At 41.0% G+C, this 24717-nt stretch overlaps 1 protein-coding gene across 6 annotated transcripts in view; it reads left to right on the plus strand.

Moving 5' to 3' along the window:
- The window catches only part of ELMOD1 (ELMO domain containing 1), a 66367-nt gene that overhangs the window by 17368 nt on the left and 24282 nt on the right, over positions 1-24717 (plus strand). For 2 of the 6 annotated variants that reach the window (XM_039481647.1, XM_039481661.1), the window contains exons 2-6: positions 1621-1717; positions 11097-11236; positions 15179-15324; positions 15464-15492; positions 18081-18178. In XM_039481647.1, the coding sequence (XP_039337581.1) occupies positions 15180-15324; positions 15464-15492; positions 18081-18178 (272 nt within the window). In that variant the 5' untranslated portion in view covers positions 1621-1717; positions 11097-11236; position 15179. Of the gene's footprint in view, positions 1-353; positions 375-1620; positions 1718-11096; positions 11237-15178; positions 15325-15463; positions 15493-18080; positions 18179-24717 lie in introns of those variants that run through there. The other 4 variants (XM_039481626.1, XM_039481640.1, XM_039481653.1 and 1 more) reach the window with 3 other exon arrangements.

The raw sequence follows: 24717 nt of genomic DNA on the forward strand, positions 1-24717 counted from the left end.
TTCCCATTTCACCTGCACTTGATACTGTCTAAGGAACATCAAAAGCTTCCCTAGGGAGCATTAGAAGCCTGCCTGAACCAGAGTTTGTTGTTAGCCTCTGTCCATCCTTTCAAGCAGATGTCACAGCAGGCAGTAGCAATTACAGCGGTATTCAGGGGACAGCAGCATGATTCAGCCAGTCAAAAACAATCTAAATGGACTGAAGCTTTCACAGTTTAGGGATTATATATTTTTAGCGAGCAGCATGATGTGATCCAACCGGATAGCTGTGTTTTTATAAATGGAGCACTTGATCTTTTCTTTGCAGCAGGTGACAGTATAATATTCAGAGATGTCAGAAAGAGGAAAGGAAAATGATCACTAGGTGGAAGAAGGTGAGTGGGGGAGGGGGAAGTTTGCATCAGATTAGCAGTATCATTTGGTCCTGCAAAAGTACATGGGGTCAGATTTTCCAGGGTTCAGCTTCCCTTTGAGCCCCCCAAAAAGCTGCAAGATTTTCAAAAGGATGCTGAGCTCTTCAAAATATTGGGTGCCCAATTGTGTGAAAATCTGGCCTTTAATCAGAAGCCTAAATGTGAACTGAGTTCTTTTGAAAATCTGGCATGTAGGTAATTAGATTTTTTTTAAGACATTTTTGCTTCCTCTGCCTTTTAAAAACTGTGATGTAGTTATTACTGGCACAGAATGTGCCACTCTGTTGGCGGTTCCCTTTCCGTAATGGATGAATGGTCCCTATATTCGAAGTCTGTAAAGTGCTTTTGGATCCTCCTGGATGAAAGGTGGTAAATAGGAGAAGTTTTTGATCCTTTTGAGTATTTTGCTGTGTAAAATTGATAGTTGAATTCTACATCTTATTGGAAGTATTATTTCAGGGTGAAAACAATGCTACATTTTAGAAGCTTATGGAGAAAAGAGGTTGCTGGGGAGAGTCCCAGAAATCTGTAGTGTACAGGCTTGCTTCCCAGAAACAGACTTCTTATCTGAATTCCTCCCACTGCTTTCAGCTAACTGGTAATCACAATGGAACTTAACTAGGCTTGCCCATCTTGGAAGAGTCTAGTGGAGATGCTGATTAAAATGTGAGGAAGTAAATTGCAAGACAGCAAACATATCACCTCAGGGATCTTGGTGCCTGGAAGGGTTGTTACCGTCTCATGTCTCCCATGTATGTCTCAAATCAGGATCCAGTCATAATACTTTGCACTTATTTAGTACTTTTCATCTGAGGATCTTCAAATACTGCTACAGATGCTTAAGAAGAGAGGCTTACAATGCCCTTGTGAGGTTAGGTGCATGTTTTTTTGGAGTTACAAATGGGGACGATGTTGCAACTTCCCAAGTTCCAAGTAAGTCTATGAAAGAGTTTTTGTTGGGGAGCATTCTTGCTCTTAGTCCTGGGCTTTATCTAAGAAAATCTGTAATCTGAAAAAGAAAGGCATAGAGCAAAGTAGTATAGGTAAGATTTCAGGCTGAGGACTTGAACATAAACTTACTATTTTTGTTGGAATTAGAATTCTTAAAATAATTGCAGGAGGTATGTAGAAAAAATACATTGACAACTGAGACTGTTGAGACACTATTATATCTCTGTTAGTAAATAGGTCTAATTTTTTTCTACAGCATCAGTTATTTCTTCAAGAACAACTTTATCTGTGATTGGTTGAGGAGGATTGTGTGTCTGGAACATCAAAGCCACCACAATGAAGCACTTCCTGAGGTAACCCTTCTCCAAAACTATGTCTAATGATAACTCATTTCCTTGTAGAACAATTTTGCTGTATTTTGACCTTTATCTTCTATGTAACTAGTGGAACATAGCTTATTATTGGTTGCTTTTCAGACACTTTGCCGCCACCGTTTAATTAAAACTGTCAAATTGCTAGATTGTATTAAAACTTCATTTTCAGTTGTACAGAATATAGGGGCTGGCCTATTGAATCGGATCAGTGATCCATCTAATCCAGTGGCATGTCACCAGTACTTGATGTTTCAGAGGAAGGTTGAAGAAACTCACAAATAGACAACTAAAGAATGATCCGTTAATGGCAGAGAATCCCTTTGGTACTGCAGATTTCAGTATTGTTACTTAAGGTTGATCATCCATAATGGTCTGGTACCTAAGCCAATTTCACTGCCATCACTCTTTTGTTTAAATGGGTTTCCGTCACTATTTCTCTCAGCAGTGATGTAGTGCTAAATTTTATAGTGTAGGAGCCTTGAGAAGTGATCTCAGGTTAGTAATTCTGTCACATGCGATAGGGTTTGAATATGGGTGCTTTGTCTTACAGTGACACAAGGTAGTTTAGATTTTGGAGGCTAATGTTTTACCAAGAAATTTTATCTAATTGAAAATCTGCACAACAGCAATTGTGAGCCTTCATGCATTTGTAATAAATACACAGATGTCTCAACATGAAACACGCATAATTCAGCTTTTATTTTCCAAACTTTAAGCTAGGTAGCAAAGCATGGTCAAAGCACACATGTCGTTAATCAAAAAGCCCATTGGCAGCACATGTAAAATACTGTCTTTACAACATTCATATTCTCTGCAAACTTCATATGAGGGCAAGATTCACTGGTTTGCTCCAGCTACTTTTGAGCTGCTCCATATAAACCTGATTTGACTGGCTAATCAGACCAGGGGGACAGTAGTTTTCCACCAGCCCCCACTTACCCTGACAGCCTGCTGACACATCCCAGCAGCCATAACACACATCCTGTTCACTGCAGCCCCCCTGCCCTCCAGTCCCTCATCCCACAGGCCCTCAACACTCCTCATTCACTCCTTAGCCCATCAACAACTCTCCCCTCTGCTGCTTACCCACTACCCCTGGGACTTTCCTGGCCATTCACCAGCACATCCCTGGCTCAGCACTCTGCTTCTGTCCCAGGTTAGGGGGGCTCCTCTCAACCGCAACCACCCAGAAGCTTCGTTAGCTTCCATCACCCAGCTAACACACGCAGCATAGGCCAAATTTGAGTGGTGAGTGACATTGCAGCCTTGCACATGGGGTCACAGTGCCAGTCCAGTTGGGTGGAGGCAGAGGGGTGGCAGGGGTGATGAAGGAGCAGCTAGGCCAAACCTGAGTGAAACTGCAACCCTGCATGCCAGGTCGCAATGACACTTGCTCAGATTTGACCAGGCTGTTCGCTGTCCTGACGGAAGGGTGGCCGGGTCAAATGGGAATGGCGTTGCAACCCCGTGCACCAGGTGGAGTGGCAGTGGGCTGCTCTGTCCTGGATTTCAGGTGCCGGAGCAACACTCTGGACTACTCCAGCAGCACTACACCCTGTCTGTCACTGACTGTATACAAGCTCCCTGGGGAACGAGGCTGATGGTTTAGAATTGTATGCACGCAGCCAGCTCTCCGTTTTTAATGTGCTATTAGTAAAGCTCCTGTTTTAGTCCAGCCCAAATCAGATAGACAATGCCTTCATTTTGACTCATATAACCACTTCCCTGTTGTTTCTTATTCTCTTCCTGTTGGGTGACTAATTGGGGAGGGTTAGCATTGCCCATTGTGAGTATGGTGATGGGCACACTTGAAATTAAAATAAATTCCTGTGGATGGCCAGAAGGAAACTGCCATCTCTCTACTTCATTTTATGATACTCCTAAAGTATCTTGGGAGGCACTCAGATACTCTTTTGTTTAAATGGGTTTCCGTCACTATTTCTCTCAGGCACTTGGGAGGCACTCAGATGCTGTACCGGTGAGAGCCAAATAAGTATCTGTTTGGGAAACAGTTTTTCCCTTTCATGGGAAAGTCTAATATTTTGAAATTACTTTCCATTCTGATTTGGATTGAAAAGTCAAAATAGCTAAAAGTTTCTGCAAAATGAAAAATTCTGAAAAGTTTCAGTTTTGGAAATTTTGAAGTGGAAAAAGTGGACAGTTTTGAAGTATGTTTCAAAATGAAATATTTCATTTTTGAATTGACATTTCAAAATGAAACATCTCATTTTGAATCTCCCCCATCATAAAATCAAAAACATTAATCTAAATTAACATTTTTCTTGGAATTTTTTTGTCAAAATAATTTTCCAGTATTAACATGTTTTTTAGTTGAAAAATTTCAACTAGCTTTGTTAAAGAGACTTAGGGTGATAGTGAGCAGCAAACTAGATACCAGCATGTAGTGTGATGATATTGCAAAAATGCAATGAAATTTGGAGCTGCAGAGGCATCCTGCTCCAGGCCAGGGAGGTGATAATCTCGGTTTAAAGAACACTAGTGAGACAACACCTTGAAACTGTGCACAATGCTAGACATCTGTGATAGAATTAAGCGTGGCAGAACAGGAGCTTTTTAAAGTTGATATCTACTGTTTGCCAAGGTGAAAGAACTGCCTCCTTCAATCATTTTTCCAGTTAGGCTCTAGGGTAGTGCTTCTCAGACTATTTACCATTGTGGGCCACATATGCAGCTCTCTTTGTGTTATGGGGTTGCATCCACACAATATATATATTACCTGTATGTCCCTAAGGCTGTCACATGGGCCACAGCTGTGTGTTGATTGGGCCACAGATTGAGAACCACTGCTTTAGTGTAGGGAGACTGGGTAGAAACTGAGGATGATAAAGGTATTTTGAAGCTGCCTCTTGCTGAGGGAGTTCATTTGAAGCAAAATGGAAACTACATCCCTATGGACTTCCCAGAGTGGCAGCCATTATAAAGAAGACTTGGGGAGAGAGCGGGAGAACCAGAATAGGCTCTAGAAAGAGCAGATGATATGATAAAACATGTCTGTGTAAGTGCAGAGCCTGTGGCATGAGAGATTCTCTCCATTAATTACAGAGGTAGGTTTAGGGTGTGTATTAGAAATATAGCATTAGAGTGGTCTTGTGGAAAGGAAGGATGGCCTTGTGGTTAACACACTGGACTGGGACTGAGGAGCTCTAGTCCATTCTGGCTCTGCCCCAGACTTCTTTGTGTGACCATGGACAAATCACATAATTGCTCGATGTCTCTTCTCAGTCTGTAAAATGAGAAGTACAATACTTGCTTTCTCCACCTTTGTCTGTCTTGTCTACTTAGACTGTGAGGCCCTCAGGATAGGGGCTGTCTCCGATTGTGCTAGATGCTATACATATACATGACAGGGCCTCTAGGTGCTACGGGAGTACAAGACATTAATTCATGTCCTGATGAGGCTAAACAAGACACACATAAGGGTTGTTATAGGACAAGTTTTCAGATAAGGATGAAGTTGTTGTAATTTGCATATTGGGTTCTGTGTGGTTTTTAATCTGTTCCTTTTCTGCTGATGTATTGTTTGTGGGTTATTTTTATAATCTGTTTAAAATCCTGACCTATTCCTTTGATGTGGTGATTGTTGCATATAAGATTTGTTTTAATTAAATATCAGAATTTTCAGGGCATGCTATTTAAAGCGTATTCTATCAAAATAGGTTTTAAAAAATTGATCACTTTAAAAAAGCTCAAGTAGAAAATATCCTTTAAAGGGGCTTCTTACACGCAACTCAGAAATGGCTGAACTCAAAAATTACCTTTCCTCACTGTGAAGCAATCTGTCTTCCACCTGGAGGGGGGATGGTGGGTTAGCGTTGGAAAAGTTTTCAAAAACCTGGCATTGTATGTGAATGATAGTAACTCTTGCTGACATTGAGACTAAGTTATTATATGTAGGGCTAAGCTAGAAAGATTCCTATGAAGAAATTAGTTATGATGCTGCGCAGTGACACTTCATTTAATAAACTGAAGTCTTGCAATGCTTGAGAGATTAAAAAGGACAATCAGTCTTTCTCTGTATATATTATATTTGATCTTAAACCCTTCCTTCAGACATTCCTTGTCCACTTGATCAACTCATCTGTTCAGTCCCTTCCCATGATTCTGCCAATGAGAGAAAATGGACTTTGTGGCGTGTTTGGAAAGGCAATCAATTTGCCTCTGGCGACCCAAAGGGGTAGCAAATGCCAGAGCCAAAGGTTTCTCATGGAGAATGCCCTGCCAGCAGTCCATCCTACTTAAAGCAAGGGGACTCCACCTTAAATGTCTCTGCTGATCACAGTTTTTGTAGTTCTGCACCTTGGGTTCTCAGGTAACCAACTCCAACCCATTTAATGACCATTTAGCAATGCTGAAACTCTGGCAGATTTTGGTGGGTGAGGGGTAGAAAGTAACCTCTGCTTGTGAAAGTGTGAGGCTATTCCACATTCCAACCGTGGTCCAGCCAACTAAAAGACAATGTATATTCATTGTATATAAGGGATCTGCTTGGGTCTGCAACTTTCCACATTCTGCCTTTTAACAGCCCTTTTGCTTTGGGAAGACTTCCCTGAGGATTTAAAAACTGGACAGACGCTGTTCCTGAATTGGGACTGTCCATATGGTCAGATTTATGTATGCACCTGACCCTTCACTCTCTTATTGTGCAGCACCAACAGAGGATTTATAAATATTGCAGAGAGCATTCTCATGGAGGGACTAATATAACCTTTCCAGAGCTTTCTTTGTTTTCATTAGTTCTTCCCCTTCATTTGTTGGACAAACCCATGTGAAATGCTCATTTGATCTGGGCACTCAGTTATCAGATAATTTAGTGGTAAGTGTGAATTTGATAAGCCAACCAGAAGGGAGAATTGTTTCTTGCTCTCGCTTTCTGATTCTTATTACACATGCACAGTCTTGGGTTCTGTTTGCTTCAGATTGATTTCCTGGCTTAACACGAGCAAGAACATTTTGGAGAATTTCCTGAAGTTTGACATTTTGGCAAAAATGGGAAAAGATTTTCCTAGAAAACATCTCCACTTTTCAACCAGCCCTGCTCACAACTGGGTCTTGGTGAGGCTGCCAAGATGTCACGTCCTTTTATTGTTGTTTGTTGTTGTTATTTCAGATACTAAAATATAATTACTTACTTACTTACTCAACACCTGCTGGAGTTGGCTGGAGTGCAGTTTTTCTCAGTAAATCCCTTAAATTTGTCACCCTCCCTCGGTCTACTGGTAAACAGCCTCCAAGCACTAGCAGATTTTTACAATATGTTATTTGTCTTGCCCTGATCCCATCAAGTAAATTAAAAATCACAGAGGCAGTTGAAAGTAAGGAATGCGAAGGTGCAGCTCCCAGTATAGAATGCTTTTGAATGACTCTGTCTTGATGTGTTCCTTGGTTGCTATAGTGATTTTCCTCCATGTATAAGCGGATGGGCAAATTGGAGTTCAGTCTTCCATATGTCTGAAAAACTGTCTGATATGTCGTACAATTGTTTTAAAAAAAGGAGCTATCAGGTTTGTGTGGGGCAGACAGATAATTCTCCTTGTAACGATGGCCAACAGAGAACCTTACTGGTGATCCTTATTTACAGCTGCAAGTTACACAAATAAAACGAGGATCAGTCAAATTGAATTGTTCATAAAAGTACAGTGTAACATTTTTAAAGGGTTTTTCTTACTTGGAAAAGCTGCTGTTCTATGGATGGAATGTAGAAGTCTTATGTTTCCAAGCTAAAATCGGAGTGCAGCTACCCAGTAACGGCACAGTGAGCAGCTCGTAGTGTATTGCACCAGCATCCAGCAGACAAAATGAATAAACATCATCCATTTTCTGATGTGACAGAAGTAACATCTTTTCCACTGATTTGTCTCTCTCTGCAGGGAACAAAATAGTTGCATAGGTATCTTGTGTATCTGCAGTAGGTAAAACTAGGCATGAAGGGAAGACAGTAAGGGTGGCAAACTGGATCTATGGGATGGATTTTTAAATTAGAAAGTTTGTTTTAATTTATACCAAACTTAGTCATCAGCACTGGGCATCTAATTAAAAAAGCATTTAGTTTATCAAGAACTCAGACAATTGAATTTGTTTAATACTGACTGTTCTTGGCTTTGAAAATACTAATCTTCCTGTGGCTCTGAAAAATCATTTGAGACAAGAAGAATTGGGCTTGTTTCATTCATTAATTTAAGGTGGGATTTTCAAAAGCTCTCCTCACTGGCCTGACTCGCTCCCATTGAAATCAATGAAATGCTGAGCATTTTTGAAAATCCCACCTTTAAACTCTTGGGGGGGATTACTTCATGCAGGATAGGATTTCTCTCAGATGTATTAGGGAATTTGGAAATCTTTGAGCGAAAAGAGGATTTGATCTTTTAAACATGGATAAAACAAGTATTGTTTGCAGTAAGAGAATTCAGTCATGATTAACTTGCATTTTTCATGCCTTTCATAGTATTTGAAAGAGCTGAGCGGCCGTTAAATCACCAGTCATTGACATGCAGCCATGTTTTGGATGGGACATAATATTTGTTTAACAGGGCATGGGAATACAGTAGAACATCAGTTACAAACACTAGAATTACGAACTGACCAATCAACCACACACCTCTTTTGGTACAAGAAATACACAATCAGGCAGCAGCAAAGATGAAGAAGAAGGGGAAAAAAAGCAAATAATGTACTGTTAAACATAAGCTACTAAGAAATAAAGGAAAAGCAGCATTTTTCTTCTCCGTAGTAAAATTTCAAAACTGTATTAAGTCAGTGTTCAGTTGTAAACTTTGAAAGAACAACCATAATGTTTTGTTCAGACTTAAACATTTTAGAGTTATGAACAACCTCCATTCCTGAGGTGTTCATAAATCTGAAGTTCTGCTGTATTGCACAATGGTTTAGGACCAGAGGGGAAGACCAAAGAAACTTTGGATAGATTATTAATCAAGTTGACCACACAGTGTTGAGATATGGCTTCAGTATTAACTTTGGTTGAGTCTTTTCTCAGATTTTCAGTCTGTGTTTGACAATGGATGACAAACATGGGTCCCCATGTTTTGCTATGATGGAGAAGATCAGCTGAGTTCCACTACCCTTTATATAAAAGTCTGACTGAGCTGATCAGAAACCACCACATCAAATATGCTTTTCTATGACTATTTTGAACTAAGAGGACACTATCCACTCCATTAGGATAATAATGTTTAACACCAGTTGAAAGCACCCTGAGGCTAACTGAGAGCAAATACGTGACACCCTTTGCAAGATCAGCTGGAAAAGCTCAGGTGGACAGCTTCAGAATGAAGAACATAATCTACCAAGTTATCACCACACTCTGCTGCATGTAGGCTTTCTGAGAGCGTTCCTATTCCACTACTCTCCAGGACCAACTCAGCTTAGTTTATGAGATCATAGAAGTGTAAGGGGATAGCTACGTGGGTAATGCACGCAAGTTAAAGCACACTAAACCCCCATTTGGAAACTCTAATTCAGAAGTTGTGTCCTTAGTTTGCTGTAACCCAATCTGAGGAGGAATAAGTTACAGTGTACTAAGGCCACTTTACTTCTGAATGAGAACATCCACATGGGGGTTTAATGTGCTTTAACTTGCGTACATTACCCATGTGCAGGTTACAGTTTATCAAACTGGTTTTTGAGACAGAATGGGAGGCTTGATACTGGTGCTTCCCTTTGAACACTGGCTGATCTTGAAGAATTCTAACCCTTCAAGCTATAAAGTATTTGCGGGAGGCATGTTGGAACTGCTGTGCCAGGAGGAAGGAGTGAGTGTGGCAGGAAGACAATGGACCAGGGCAACATTCATGGGTAAAGGGGGAGGTGGTGTGGGAGGCAGCAGCGGGGAATGAAGAGAGGGAGAGAGTTCTGAATCATTCACTCTGCCCCCAAACCCTCTCTTGGAGTCCGAAATAGAGATAAATGCTTCTTTAGGGTCAGAGTAACATTTTTCTAAGCCATGTTTTCCCAGTTACGTTGAGCTTCATTAGTGTATTACTCTGCATGTAACAAATCACTTTGAATACTCAAAATGTTTGGGCTAAGGGATGGAGTTCGTGTGTGTGTGCACTCCATGAGAGAGAGAGATTTATGCCAGGTAATGTGTGCTTCTGTGTGTGCATGTGCACATGTGTGTACTAGTATTAATGCAACATTAATTTTCAGTGCTTGATGCCTGAACCTTAAGACATTTACAGTTACTAGTTTAATTCTGTTAACATGGCCATGTGCATGTTGTACAGTATTTTCTTTTTGTGTGTTTTCCTGATTAAATGGTACCGCTAACTTATGGGCGAGGCCCTTCATTTTAGCTTTTTAGTTTCTTTAAAGTTTCCTAGGAATTTATCAGTGCTTACTACAAAAATTTTAAAAAAGTTTAAAATCAGAGCAAAAAATTAACTTAATAGTTTTCTGGGCAAATAGGGTAAATACTGGGGACAGAAGGACTAAAAAAAGCAATAAATAGAGATGGTGTCTTGGTACTGAGTGGCCGAGGTTGCCAAGCCACCATCTCTCCATCCAGACTCAATCACCAATGTATGCATATGACATGCATGAATGTGTATGTCTTCCATTACATTGCCTTAGTTTAACAGACTGCCTCGCATGTACACTTAGACTAATTTATTAACATAAAATTTTCTACCTAATGGAACATATTGGATTTTCATAATAAAATCAGTATTTTCATGGACTTTGGTGGTCCAAAATAAAAGTGAAAATTGGTAAAAAAGCAAATAGCTTTTGTAAAACTAGGAATTTTTGGTTAAAAAAGACAGAAGGCTTTCCTTCTGTGTTAAGTATGCATAATGCAGACTATACGCATGTGTATTTATATATAATGTGCATGTCTGCAGTGTTGTGGAGCTCATGCTGTGGGGGAACAAACCCTACCTTTTAGAAATGTCCTGACTTTTGCATACTTGGTTTTCTGAACCTTAATGTTGAATTAATACTCACTTGAGTGGAGAAGTTTGATTTAGTATCATTTTGGACCCACTTTGAGCAGGTGTAAATGACTACACAAGCCAGTGGTGAATCAGGCTCTACATTTTCTGTGCAAAGAAAACATGTGCCAGGCCTAGAGCAAGCTTGGGAGATGGGCGGAAGGAGAATCTATTTCCACGAGAATTTGGAAGGTATTGGCATATGTTGCCAGAGGCAGTCACTTGTGTGTCATCCAACCTAATTCAGGTTCTAGTGCTGGAATGCCGCACTAGATTTTTATTTTTTTTTAAATGCTCAATCTTTGTTTCACATGGTGGGTGTCTAGGAATTTGTCAGTTCACTTTAAAATAAAAATCTAGCCCATTTCATCAGCAGTGTGCTTTCATTACAGGATTTCTGCAAGCAAGAATTCATTTTTATTAAAAAAATAATAATTGAAAACAAATTTCAGTAACTGTTCATACCATTCTCGTTGTAAAGAAGACTTCCGCTATCAAAAAGTTAAGATGGACGAGTAGTGTAACATTACAGGTATCTACCAAACAAAGATATTTTTTTTAACTTTAGGTGCATAATTATAATTAATGCTGTCTGCTTTATTAAAAACAGCCACTGTCAAATGTGTTATGGTAAGTCACATATACAGTATATTTGTCATTCTGTAGCACTGTGATCCATTTTTAATAGCTGTACTTCGGTTGTTAATAATAAAAATAACCTAGGATTTATCTAGCTCTTTTCATCCGTAGATCTCAAAATGCTGTACAAAGGAGGTCAGTATCATTATCCACATTTTATAGGCGGGAATAGTCATGTGTAGTAAAAGCCATACACAAAGTTATAATGCTGAACATAAATTGGAACCAGGGAAAAACAGCTCTGGAGTCCAAACTCCTTGTTAATGATAAGCATGTTTCATCATTGAACCTAAAGGTAGTGACCGAATAACATGTCACAACTAGCAAGTTTTTGACACTTTACCCATTTCCAAGAACATTTGTTTTCCATGAAACCAGATTTATACCAGTAATGAAAGATGGATTGTAATGTTTAAGCTCCAAGGGAATGAGTTAACTACAATCATACAGTTGTTATAAAGGAGCTATGCTGTTTGTATGAGTGATTCTATACATTGGAAATAAACATTTTGATTGAGCAGCTTGCTTGAAGTTAAATGGATCTTTCTTTATGCAAAGAAGAGACGACCACTGTGGCCTACAGACATTGCTGAAATAGGAGTATATTTTAATCACGGAATTCACTGCACACCAATAGTATGTGATTTTAATTTACAGCACAGATCAGTGATCAAAAAGCAAAATTTTGTCTTACTCCATTTGGGTCCCATCCATCAGTGCTCTCAGATAAAACTCCAATTTACACCATTGGGAGTTTTGCCTTAGTAGGAATGAGGCAGAGCACTTTAATGTTCCTTCAGCTTCATCGTGTATTTGTTGCTAAGTTGTGCTTGTTTTCTTGTTTGAAGATAGTAACCTAATCCAGGATAGCAACAACCACAATGACTCATGGGGCATATGTGACTGCAGGAATACTGAAATGTTCAGCTTTAGAGACTATTTTTGCAGGAGCAGAATTGAAGATTATGGATGAAGACATTGGCTGCCTTTGCGTGACACATTTTATTCTCTCCTTTCGCCTGATTTATACTTCTGACTGCTGCAAAGACCTTAACAATGTCTATGCATCTGCTTAATGGTGGGATTTTTTTTCCTGATTGCTGTTTTGTTTGCTCTCTTAATACTAAGAGCAAATCCTCACTTTTTTTTTAACGTGCAAGAACATTTTAGTGCTAGCAGCTGGGGTATTCTCCATATCTGTGTATATTTGATTCAGATACCAGAGGGGACACATTTAGGCTATGTTTACACTACAGCTTATGCCTGCATAATTTGTTGCTCAGAGGTGTGAATAAACCACTCACCCGAGGGACATAAATTACACCACCATAAGCACTGGGTGTGGACAGCGCTATGTCGGTGGGAGAGGTTTTGCCATTGACATAGAGCATGTTCACCATACGCGGCACAGTTGCACCGGTGTATGTATAGACAAGCCCTTAGAAGTCTTCAGGCTTTCTGACTGAATCCCAAATACCGACTTCCTGTGGCATAAACACTAAGGGGACACCTAGGCAAGTTAAGACAAATTAACTTAACACATTAGTTCAGGTGCATTTAACCCTCATGTGGATGCTCCTATTCAGATGTAAAGTGGCCTTCCTTGGTTTTAGCTTAATCCTCCTTCAAAGAGGATTAAATTAAACTAAAGCAAGCGAAGCACCTACACAGGGGTTTAATGCACTTTTTATCTTCACACCTTTAGTTATTGTGGCTTAATTTTCCTTAGGGTATGTCTACACTTAAAATGCTACAGCAGCACAGCTATAGCCCTTCAGTGTAGACACTACATACACTGACATTGGCATAGATAAACCACCTCCCCCAGAGGAAACTAGGATTAGGTCAGCGTAACTAGGCCACTTTGAGGTGTGGATTTTTCACACTCCTGAGTGACCTTGTTATGCCAATCTAATTTTCTGTTGTAGAGCAGACCTTAGCGTCTCCGTGTAAATGTGCCAGTAGGGACTGATCTTTACCTCTTGTGAATTGATGCTGCTCTATTAATGCTGAGCCACTTTCCACTGGTTGAGTATCTTACACAGTGGCCAGGTCTACACTACAAAGTTTTGTTGGCTTACCTGTGTTGGTCTGGAGTGTGTTTAAAAAACAAAAACCCTAGCTGACATAGCTGTGCCTGCAAATCCCGAGTGCAAATGCAGCTATGCTGAGAGAATAGTGCTTCTGTTGGAATAGCTGTTGTCATGTGGGGACATGGTGTTACTGTGTCAACAGAAAACTCCTTCTGGCAGCGTAAGTCACGTCTACATTAGGGGACTCTGCTTGTATAGCTATACTGCCAAAGCATATGAAGTGTAAACAAGGCTTTACTATTTCAGTATAACTAATTTCAAGAACTTAATATATAAGCTTAAATTCGGGGTCTGTTGCCAAATATGTAGGTTCTTTATAATCTGTTTTCCAAATATTATTGGCACTTACATAGCATTGATCCCATTACTTCCTTTATATAAAATTATAGTAGAATGAGAGACATGGAACTTAACGGGTTGCTCTTCTTGAGCCCTTCTAACATAATACAATTGAAAACTAATGAGTCATTCTCCCAATTATCAGGACTATTTTTGTAATTAGACTGTTGCTTCCAAAATTAGGGCCTGATTCTCTGGAGTGCTGAGTGCTTCCTGCACTTCCTTCCACTCCTAGTGAAGTGAATGGGAGTTAAGAGTTCCACTCTTCAGGATCTGGCCCTTCAGATCCACAGCAATAAAAGGGCTACATGGATAATTTGCTCAGAGAATGTATTTCTTGGGTCTGAGGGTTTTTCTGCACATAATAGTCACAGTTCTGTGACAATTGTTTTAACTGCAGGCATGCTATTGTGGCTTTAATTATCTTATCCCCTCCTAACTAAACACAGCTAATAATAATAATTGTGGAACGCTTGCTGCCATCACATAGTTCACTCTGTGTGTTGTATCCCTTTTCCCCCTTTCTCTGTCTTACCTATTTAGACTGTAAGCTCTTTGGGGGCAGGGGCCATTTATTACCCTGTGTTTGTACAGTCCCCATCGTTGGTTGATCCTTAAGCAGCACCATAATAAATGCAAGAACATACATTGTTAGAATTTTTATTTTAGTAACAAAATTTTAACATGAATAAAATAGAATCCTCTTCAGAACTGCAGCGTTTCCAGACTTCTGTGACTTGTGGTTATTATAAACACTGCTGTATGGCTGCTCCCCATCTTCAAAGGGCTGAACAAACATTGGCCCTTCTTCAGGAATCATCCCTGTTCAGGACAGCCACTTAAAGGCCTAGTTAAAGGAAGATTCAGTGCTTTCCCTAATCAGGGCCATTCGTTCTCAAGCACCCCTGGGAATTAGGTATCATCATTGTATTAATGAGTATTAATAGTCCTTTAACTTCTCAGTCAAGATGAGAGGTTGAGTGACTGGCCCAAGGGGATAGAGTTTGTATCAGAGCGGGATATAGAATTAAGGAGTTGTGGCTCACTAGACTTTACAGTACTATAATCATTCTGAGGTCTGTACATCCCTTATTATATGGGCATAATTCCTGTTGACATTAATAAGACTTATGCACACAAACTCATATATTAAGGGGAAAAAAACTTCATAGAAGTAAAATTCTTTTGGGGATTCTTTTCTGATTCATGGTTTGGCTTTTTTTTGCTGGGTAAAACTGAAGGGCCTGATTCTGCAAACCTTACATGTATAAGTATAATCTATTGCGGAATAAGACTCCATATGTTCCATATGTATAAAAGGTTTGTCCTTCAGATATACAGTTAGGTGTCTTAATCATCTGTTTTGTTTAGACAGATTCTCACTTTAAGGTTTCCTTTGACAGAATGTTTGTCCAGGTGTGCCTGTACTTCTACTGTAAATGTTTGTGGCGCTGTCTGAAATTTGTGGTGAGGAAATTAACGGGACGATGTGAATTACAAAGGATCTGTTACAATATCAAGCCTGGGGCTAGCAGAACTATGAAGATAGGTAAGTGTAAAATACCTGGTATTCCTCACATTCCTGTTCTTTGTCCATAAGTGTGGCCACGACACATGCACAGTGTATGTTGTTTGGCTTGAAAATGAACTGAGATAATTACATTTTTAAATAATTGTTTTCTTAACAGAGACATCACTGAGGGGTTCAAAAAATAAGGTGAGTGAACTTCTCTCTCCCTCTTTCTCCCATATACTTTTCCACTCAGCATTTCACAGCATGCCTCTTTCCAATTTGTAAAATGAAATTTAACAGTAGAGGAAAACATGTTTGTCATGGGGTGCAACCCTCATCACCAGACTGGCGCTGCTGCCTCCTAGTCTTGCTGCAGATTAGCTCAAGGCCAATGCCCACGTCTGTGGTCTGCACACCGGCATTCTCTGCTCCTCCCTGCTGCTCCCCTCTCAGCTCCCAGAACTGCAGCATTCTCTTTGTGACTCAGCTCTCAGGCTATGCCATAATCTGTGTTTCCACCTTCCAAGGGATGGGAGGGGGTAACTGTCCAACAGTCCAGCCATTTCCTTAGTGCGGAGGAAATAGCAGCCTCCTGCTGTGCTCCTCTGTAACCTCTGTCAATGCTGCTGTGTTTCCCTGGGCCCCTTCCCCATAGCCCCAGCACCTTCTTCATCCTTACCTCAGGGCACTGCTCAGTACCAGCAGCCAGCCAGGAGTCCCTCTCCCTCCCCCAGTCCCTTCTGGCAGCTGCTCTGTCCAAGATGCTTCGTTCTCTCAGCCCTCCAGGGACACAGTCCTTACTCCCTGAGCTGCCAGCAGCAACTGACCCTGCAGCTCCCTTTTATCCCAGCCTGCTGGGCCCAGATTGGGTGCTTTTTGCAACTACTCTCTGATTGGCTGTGCTTCACACAGCCTCTCTGGGCTGCTCGGAGGACTCACCTCCCTTGCTCCTTCCGGGGCAGGGCATGATTAACCCCTTCTATGCCTGTGTGGGGTAGGCACCCCATCACAGTGTTCACTTGTCAAAATTAGCACAGTAGTTTTCCCACCTCACAAAACCTATATAAAGACTGACACATTAGCATAAATAGCAGCCTCTCCTCAGGAGAAGTCTGTGGCTAGAGTAGCAGGTGGTTTTGCAAGATAAGGTTGAGTTGTTCAACAAAATTATATTGGGAAACTGTTTGTGTTTATACAATGCTTAGTACATTGTAGGCAGTAATGGAGACAAATAAGAAAAGGGAGAAAGGATGATCTTGTGGTTAAGGCACTGAACTAAGACTTAGGAGTCCTTGGTTCAGTTCCTGATTTTGCCAAAGACTTCTTGTGTGACCAGGGGCAATTCATTGAATCACCCTGTGCCTCAGTTTCCCTATCTGTAAAAATGGGATTATTACTTTTGTACCTAATGGTGATTGGGGGACATGTAGAAGTACCTGGGCAGTGTGTTTTTTGTCCCTCACTTTCATGAATGTTCATAAAAATATTAAAAACAGCCTCTCAGTCTTTTCTCCTCAAACTGTAAAATTATAATTCTATTATCCTAAATACATTGCACAAGTTAAAACGAAGAGCAGGAGAACATAAAAACTATATTTTTAAACTATACGCTTCTGTCTGGGAAGGGAAATCCAGTGTCATTGGAAAGCATGCTATTTATATCTGCATTTTAAAAAAATTTCACAAAATAAACTAAATGACATCTACTTTATACATATTACAGTGCCACTAATGGAAATGGAAAGTATGGCTCTACATTTAGAAAATATGACCTATAAGGAAAGCTTGAAAGAATTAGGCATGTTCAGTCCAGAGAAGAGAAGACTGAGAGGGATGTAGTAAGTCTTCAGATATGTGAAAGGTTGTTATAAAGAAGACCAGTGATAAATTTTTCTCCAAATCCACCAATGGTAGGACAGGAAATAATGATCTTAGCTTGAAGCAAGGGAGACTTAGGTTAGGTGTTAGGAAAAACTTTCTAACTATAAGGATAGTTTTAAGCACAGAAACAGGTTACCTAGGGAGACTATGGAATCCCCGTCCTTGGAGGATTTTAAGAACAGCTTGGATGCTATCAGGGCTGGACTAGATGGCCTCTTGAGGTTCCTTCCAGACCTATGTTTCTGTGATTCTGTTCTACATAGAATACCTGCATACGTGCAAGTGACAAATGAGGTTGCCAGAGCAAATTCTCAAAAGATTCAATTCATTTTCAACTTCTCTGAGTTCTTGCTAGATTTTGATCATTTGATGGTTCAGAGGTTCTTTCCTATTAATTCACTCTAGAGATTGTGCATCTCTAATCTTTTTAGTGGGATCACTTGGAATACATGGAAAAAAAAAATTCTTGCTCAGTTGCTATATGCCCAGAGTGTGTCAGTTTACGTTATACAACACTCCAATATACTATGTACTTTGGTACTTTTATACCAAATGGAGGCCAGAAATGCAGATATATTTTTCTGAATTAATGGTTTCAGTTTAGTTCCCATTAGACAAAAGTCCACAATACAAAACATCTTCACAGTTGGCAGCCGCCATAGAGATGTACAGGATTGAGTGAGCCTGGGAAAGTAACCTGGCTTCTCACTAGGAGGGAGGATGATCAGGATCAAGGTGAGGGATTAAACACATTGGAAGGGCTGCCCAGAGTGTATTCTGTGTGCAGATAGAAAGGTTGGGTTTCCCAGGCTGTCAATCTAGAAGTTCTCATGTGCATCATATTCCACCAAAATGAGTATCCACTAAATGTCATCATATAGTAGTTAATTTATGTTAAAACATATTTCCAGCTGCTGCAGACTTCAGTAAGTGTTCATCCAGATGCCATTGAAAAAACTATAGATGACATCATGGAACTGAAAAAGATTAATCCAGATATAAATCCACAGTAAGTTTTTATTTCTTTATCAGAAAATTTGGAACTGTTGCTGTCTTTACTGTGAATCAGGCTTTCATGCTTACGTATAAGAAGACTACTATTTAAAAAAAAAAAAAAAAAAAAAAAAAATTGGGGGGGTCGGGGCATACGCAACAGCAGCCAGGCAGAGCAGAGCTGACTCCCTCACGGCTGGGAAGGGGGGAGGGGCTGCTCCTGCCAGAGCCGGCAGCCCAGAGCCCTCTGATTGGCCTCGCCTGGGATAAGGCTCTGGGGCTCTGGCTGAGCCCAGCAGCAGAGCAGTCTCCCCTGCCCGCTCCCGGCTGTGGTGAAAAAACTGGGGCTCTGGGCGCGCAGCAGCGCCCAGCCCAGCCCTCTGATTCCCGGCCCTGGGTCTGGTTTAAAAGGCTTCCCTCTCTCGGGGGGGGGTCTCTATATACTGCGAGTATAGGCCAAAACCTATGTTTTAATAGTAAAATTAGGGGGTCGTCTTATACGCCCAGTCGCCTTATACGCCGGAAAATACGGTAGTTTTATTTCTCAGTGTGAATCTGCTCTGTGCTTCTTGTTCAAATAATGCTACTGAAAAATAAGTAATCTTTTATGATGCCTATAATTTGCAACAGTCCTGTGCCTCTTTACTTGGTTGTTTTCTGAATCTTGCTGTCTTTTTTATAAATTGATATACAAACTATATAGTAGTCACTTCCCCCTGGGATGAAATGCAGTTGGTGTTCATGGCAATAAAAATGATGGCTTTTTAGCAATGCACAGCAACATTACAGAGCAGTTTAGTGCAGGGAAGAAAGAAGCATACCATAAGCAATTCAAACAATATTCTTATTTCTAACTAAAATTCTCCTTTAACTTACCCAAGTTGGAATTTTGACGGGGGCAACGTGATTAACACTCTTTTTTAATTTAAATGCCACAAGATGTCATTCACCAAAAATGTTCAGGACTTTGGTTTTATTTCTCATGCAAAAGATGGTATTTCAAAAAGGAGTAATGATTTTCGGGTTACCTCGATGTTCTGGGTGTCCAACTTATGACACCCTACAGGGGCTTGATTTTGAAGAAAGTGACAAGCACCTTCTGAAAATTCTTTTCTTTAAGCCAAATATTGGATGCTTCCTGGAAGAGATACTGTAGTTAACCACAGGTGGATGGACTCGATTCAGGAATCCCTGGGTGAAATAATGTGGTCTGTGTTATGCAGGTCATCTGTATAACTCAGATGTAGCCTGTAGGTTATGCAGACTGGAGCATCACAATGGTCCCTTCTGATTTTAAAAATCTGTGAAGGTGATTCAAATTAGGTGACCCAAAAATCACTAGCCGCTTTTGAAAAATGTTGGCCAATGTGTTCAACAGCAGAATACCCCTGGGTTGTTGCCTGGGACTTGGTACAGTAAGAACTCGAAGGCAAGAATGCCATCATGTTCATCGCATTATAGGTTCAAATCCTGTTAGTAGTAATAGCAATAATTAGAGCAGCATTAGAATATGTCTACACCAATTGCTGGGGAAGTGGGGGTTGAGCTCTGGAGCTTAATTTGAGAGAGAAAATAAATTTAAATTGGCTTGGGTGTTAACACTGTCCGTGTGGACTGAAAACTGGCTAAAAGACCATAAACAAAGGTTAAAGGTAAATGTCAACGACTCCAGTTGAAAGAAGACGCCTAGTAGGGACTGATTGGTATTAGGTCCAGTGGTGTTAAACATCTTTATCAATCGTCTAGAAGGGGTAGTAAATACAACATGGATTAAAATTCACAGACAGTGTCAGACTGAGAATTGTTGAGGAGAAGGATTAATACAAATAGATATGAGAGATTGCATTGTGAGGCAGTGTGGTTCAAAGAATAGGCTGGGACTCAGGAGGCTTGGTTTGTATTCCCAAACATGGCACTGACTTGCTGCTTTATCTTGGGCAAATCACTTAACCTCAACGTTCCTGTCTTTGGCCTCCACCTCTTTGTCTGTCTTGTCTGTTTGGGGACTCTCTCACTATGTGTTTGTACAGTGCTTAGCACAATGGGGCCCCAGGCTCCAGGCACTACAGTAATAATAAGTGTGATATGATGGCATGTTCCAGACTAGGGAGGCAATAGCCCCTTTCCCATTCAAATTCTTCTCACCCCTCATATTTCAGCTTTCCCCAGGCCTTACACTCCCTCTAATCTGGGCAGCAACATCAACCGTGGGAACAAGACCTTCTTCTCCATACTTTCAACCAGGGACCTGAGGGACTTTACAGTTCAGATCTCCCCTTTACTTCTGGGAACATCTGATGGGGAATATTCCCACTCCCAGTGGTTTTAAACCCCAGGGATCTCAGTTAAAACAAAGTTCATAGAAAAGAGGTAAGAGAAAATCATATGCAATAAACAGTGATCAGTGTAAAATTCTCTCTCTCCTAATAGTGAGTTGTAGTTTACAGCTCTTGCAGTGACAGCGCAGCGATTTCAGCAGGTATTTACTTTACACCTTAGGGTTCAGTTGTTTGTGTTGTATGAAATCAGGATCTTTCTCTTTCTTCCTGTCAGCAGTTCAGTGTCTTGGTAGCTCTCCCACTGAGTAAGTGTTCTGCCCTCTGTGTATACCCTCCGTGCTCCTCAGCGCTGCCAGTTATAGCCATCACACTGTTTCAGACAGGCAGGTATGAGCTTGCATTAATATATTATCTGCGGAGTCCTAGCTTGTATCTGTGTAGTCACCCCAGTGTTTGCACAGATGTCGTGTGTTGGTCAGTGCTTTAATCTGTTCTCAAAACTGCTCAGCATGTTCCAGTTTTGCTCAGTGCTATATGTACCTCTGCTTCCCAGAGTAAACAGGCACTTGTATGCCTTTCAAATGTTCCCATATCCATTTTGAAAGCTCCTTTCTACTGTACAGTTACCTGCCTTTCTCCCCACCTCTCCCCTTCTTTCACTCTCACTCACACATGGCCATACTGGGTCAGACCAAAGGTCCATTTAGCCCAGTATCCTGTCTTCTGACAATGGCCAATACCAGGTGCCCCAGAGGGAATGAACAGAACAGGGCAATCCAAGTGATCCATCCCCTGTTGCCCATTCCCAGCTTCTGGCAAACAGGCTAGAGACACCATCCCTGCCTCTCCTGGCTAATAGCCATTGATGGACCTATCCTCCAGGAACTTGTCTAGTTCTTTTTTGAACCCTGTTATAGTCTTGGCCTTCACAACATCCCCTGGCAAAAAAAGTTCCACATACTAACTCGGCGTTGTGTGAAGAAATCCTTCCTTTTGTTTAAACCTGCTGCTTATTAATTTCATTTGTTGACCTCTAGTTCTTGTGTTATGAAAAGGAGTAAATAAGACTTATTTACTTTCTCCTCACCAGTCATGATTTTATAGACCTCTGTCATATCTTCCCTTAGTCATCTATTTATCAAGCTGAAAAGTCCCAGTCTTATTAATCTCTCCTCATATGGAAGCTGTTCCATACCCCTAATCATTTTTGTTGCCCTTTTCTGAACCTTTTTTAATTCCAATACATCTTTTTTTGCGATGGGGTGACCACACCTGCATGCAGTATTCAAGATGTGCGTGTACCATGGATTTATATAGAGGCCATATAATATTTTCTGTCTTATCTATCCCTTTCCTAATGAGTCCTAACATTCTGTTAGCTTTTTTGACTGCTGCTGCACATTGAGTGGGTGTTTTCAGAGAACTATTCACAATGGCTCCAAGATCCCCATCATTTTATCTGTATAGTTGAGATTGTTTTCTTCTCCTCTGCTTGGGTTGTTTATTAATAAGTAGACATCCCTTCATGTCCCAAACTAATTTGTGAATCTCTAACCAAATTAACGTTCTCTTTCCCTTGTCCCCCATAGGGTGTCTCTGAAGCCCCTAGCATAATTGTTAGGAAACAGGTCAGCCTCTGCATCAAAGCCTTAAAATTCTCAGTTCAGTAACTTCATCTATAGCAAAAATGATGTGTTGATGGATGCTATCTCATTTGCCACACCTTCTGTCTGTGCCTGGTGAGAGCACATCTCAGGTATTGTGCAGTGCTCAGAACACCTCAGTATCTCTGAAAGATCTTGATATGTTGGAGCAAATTCAGAGGAGCAAAATGGTAAAGGGTCAGACAAGACTGCGTAAATACTACAAGAAAGATAGGTTTGGCTTGATTAACTGCTGATACGATAGCCAGGCCAATTCAGGTAAATCACTTTTCTCACGTGCTTACTTTGATGGGATAGCTCAGTTGGAAATGGTGTTTGGTGGCAAAGACGCAACATGGTGTTGTAGGCTCTATGCTACTAGAGATGCCATCTTTCAGAAGAGATGTAAAGTCAAGGTCCAGATGAGCAGTGGTCAATCAATCAGAGCTTCAGGGCTCTATCCTACAAAGCACTGAGCACTTTGGTCCCAATCTAGAAAAGCATTTAAGCACATTTTTAACTTTGCCCAGGGCTACTCATGTGCTTAACTTGAAGCATATGCTTAAGTGATTTCCTGGATTTGGCAAAAATAACGAGGAGTCCTTGTGACACCTTAGAGACTAACAAATTTATGTGGGTATAAGCTTTTGTGGGCTAAAACACACTTCATCAGATGCATGGAGTGGAAAATACAGTGGGGAGGTATAAATACACAGCACATGAAAAGATGGGAGTTGTCTTACCAAGTGGGGGGAGGGGGTCAGTGCTAACGAGCCAATTCAGTTAAGGTGGAAGCGGCCTATTCTCAACAGTTGACGAGGGGGTGAATAGCAAGGGAAGGAAAATCACTTTTGTAGTGCTAATGAGGCCAATGCAATCAAGGTGGCCCCTTTCAAACAGTTGACAAGAAGGTGTGAGTATCAGCAGATGGAAATTAGTTTTTGTAGTGACCCATCCACTCCCAGTCTTTATTCAGGCCTAATTTGGTGGTGTCCAGTTGGCAAATTAATTCAAATTCTGGAGTTTCTCGTTGAAGTCTGTTTTTGAAGGTTTTTTTCGTTGAAGAATGGCCACTTTTAAGTCTGTTATTGAGTGTCCAGGGAGATTGAAGTGTTCTCCTACAGGTTTTTGCAGGGCTTTGGAGCAGAGCCCGGAGCTGGAGCGCGGAGCAGCTCCGGAGCAGGGGAGCTGCAGGTTTTTGCCTGGAGCTGGAGTGGAGCCGGAGCACAGCTCCAAAGCCCTGGGTTTTTGAATGTTATAATTCTTGATGTCTGATTTGTGTCCATTTATTCTTTTGCATAGAGACTGTCCAGTTTGGCCAAGGTACATGGCAGAGGGGCATTGCTGGCACATGATGGCATGTATCACATTGGTAGATGTGCAGATGAACAAGCCCCTGATGGTGTGGCTGATGTGGTTAGGTCCTATGATGGTGTCCCTTGAATAGATATGGGGACGGAGTTGGCACTGGGGTTTGTTGCAGGGATTGGTTCCTGGGTTAGTGTTTTTGTTGTGTGGTGTTTAGTTGCTGGTGAGCATTTGCTTCAGGTTGGGGCTGTCTGTAAGCGAGGACTGGGCTGTCTCCCCAAGTCTGTGAGGGTGAGGGATCATCCTTCAGGATATGTTGTAGATCCTTGATGATGCACTGGTGATGTTCTGTTACTTTGTTTGTTGGGCCTGGGTACCCTTCTGGCTCTGTCAATCTGTTTCTTCACTTCAGCAGGTGGGTATTGTAGTTTTAAGAACACTTGATAAAGATCCTCTAGGTGTTTGTCTCTGTCTGAGGGATTGGAGCCTATGCGGTTGTATCTTAGAGCTTGGCTGTAGACAATGGATTGTGTGATGTGGTCTGGATGAAAGTTGGGTATGCTCCACACTTTGCAGGTCTGAGCCCTTAGTGAACATAATTTTTTTTAACCCTTGATTAAATATCTCCAACAGCAGGCATATTTTATAGAGGAGTGTGTGAGTACATATGTACTCTGTGTGTGTTAGGTAGCAAGGACTATAGTTAAGGTTGCCAAACGCTTTCTGTTATAAGACTTTGGTTTTAGTTGCTAATAAATTTGTCAAATTTTAACCATTTGGGCTGAAAATTTACAGGCCAGCTATATACCTCGGGCTGAATTTTGTTGGGGAAATTTCAGGAAAAATTGTTCAGCCATTTCTCCAAATGAGATGAGGAAAAATATTGTTCTGTCCATGTTTAAAAAAAAAAAAATCTAAAAACTGCATCACTGAGAAGCTCTAGTGCCCCAATGCTTTGGAGCAAGGACTTGTCCTAGCACTGGAGATATACGCCTTTTACCATCTCTGTAAAAATTCATTCAAATTTGGCCAAGTTTGCACATCTGAAAATCTGTTTGCACATTTACTCAGTAGAGACTTGTTAGAATTTGGTGGCAAAGTTTTCCAAAGATTCCATCTCTGCTGTGTGTACTCCATCCCAGGGCTGCAGAGGTGAATGGGACTTTTCCTGCAATTGCTGTTCCTGCTAGCTAGGGGTTACTGGTGCCAAGAAAAGGAACTTAAGAGAAGAAAGATTCCTGGTCCTTTGCCCTCAGTGCTCCCCCTGCTTTTACTAGCAGCAAGGATGAGAAAGAGGAAAGAGCCTGATTGGAATGCAAAGGTGT

Source organism: Mauremys reevesii, linkage group 1 (genome assembly GCF_016161935.1).
Source record: "Mauremys reevesii isolate NIE-2019 linkage group 1, ASM1616193v1, whole genome shotgun sequence".
In the NCBI taxonomy this organism is placed as follows: domain Eukaryota; kingdom Metazoa; phylum Chordata; order Testudines; family Geoemydidae; genus Mauremys; species Mauremys reevesii.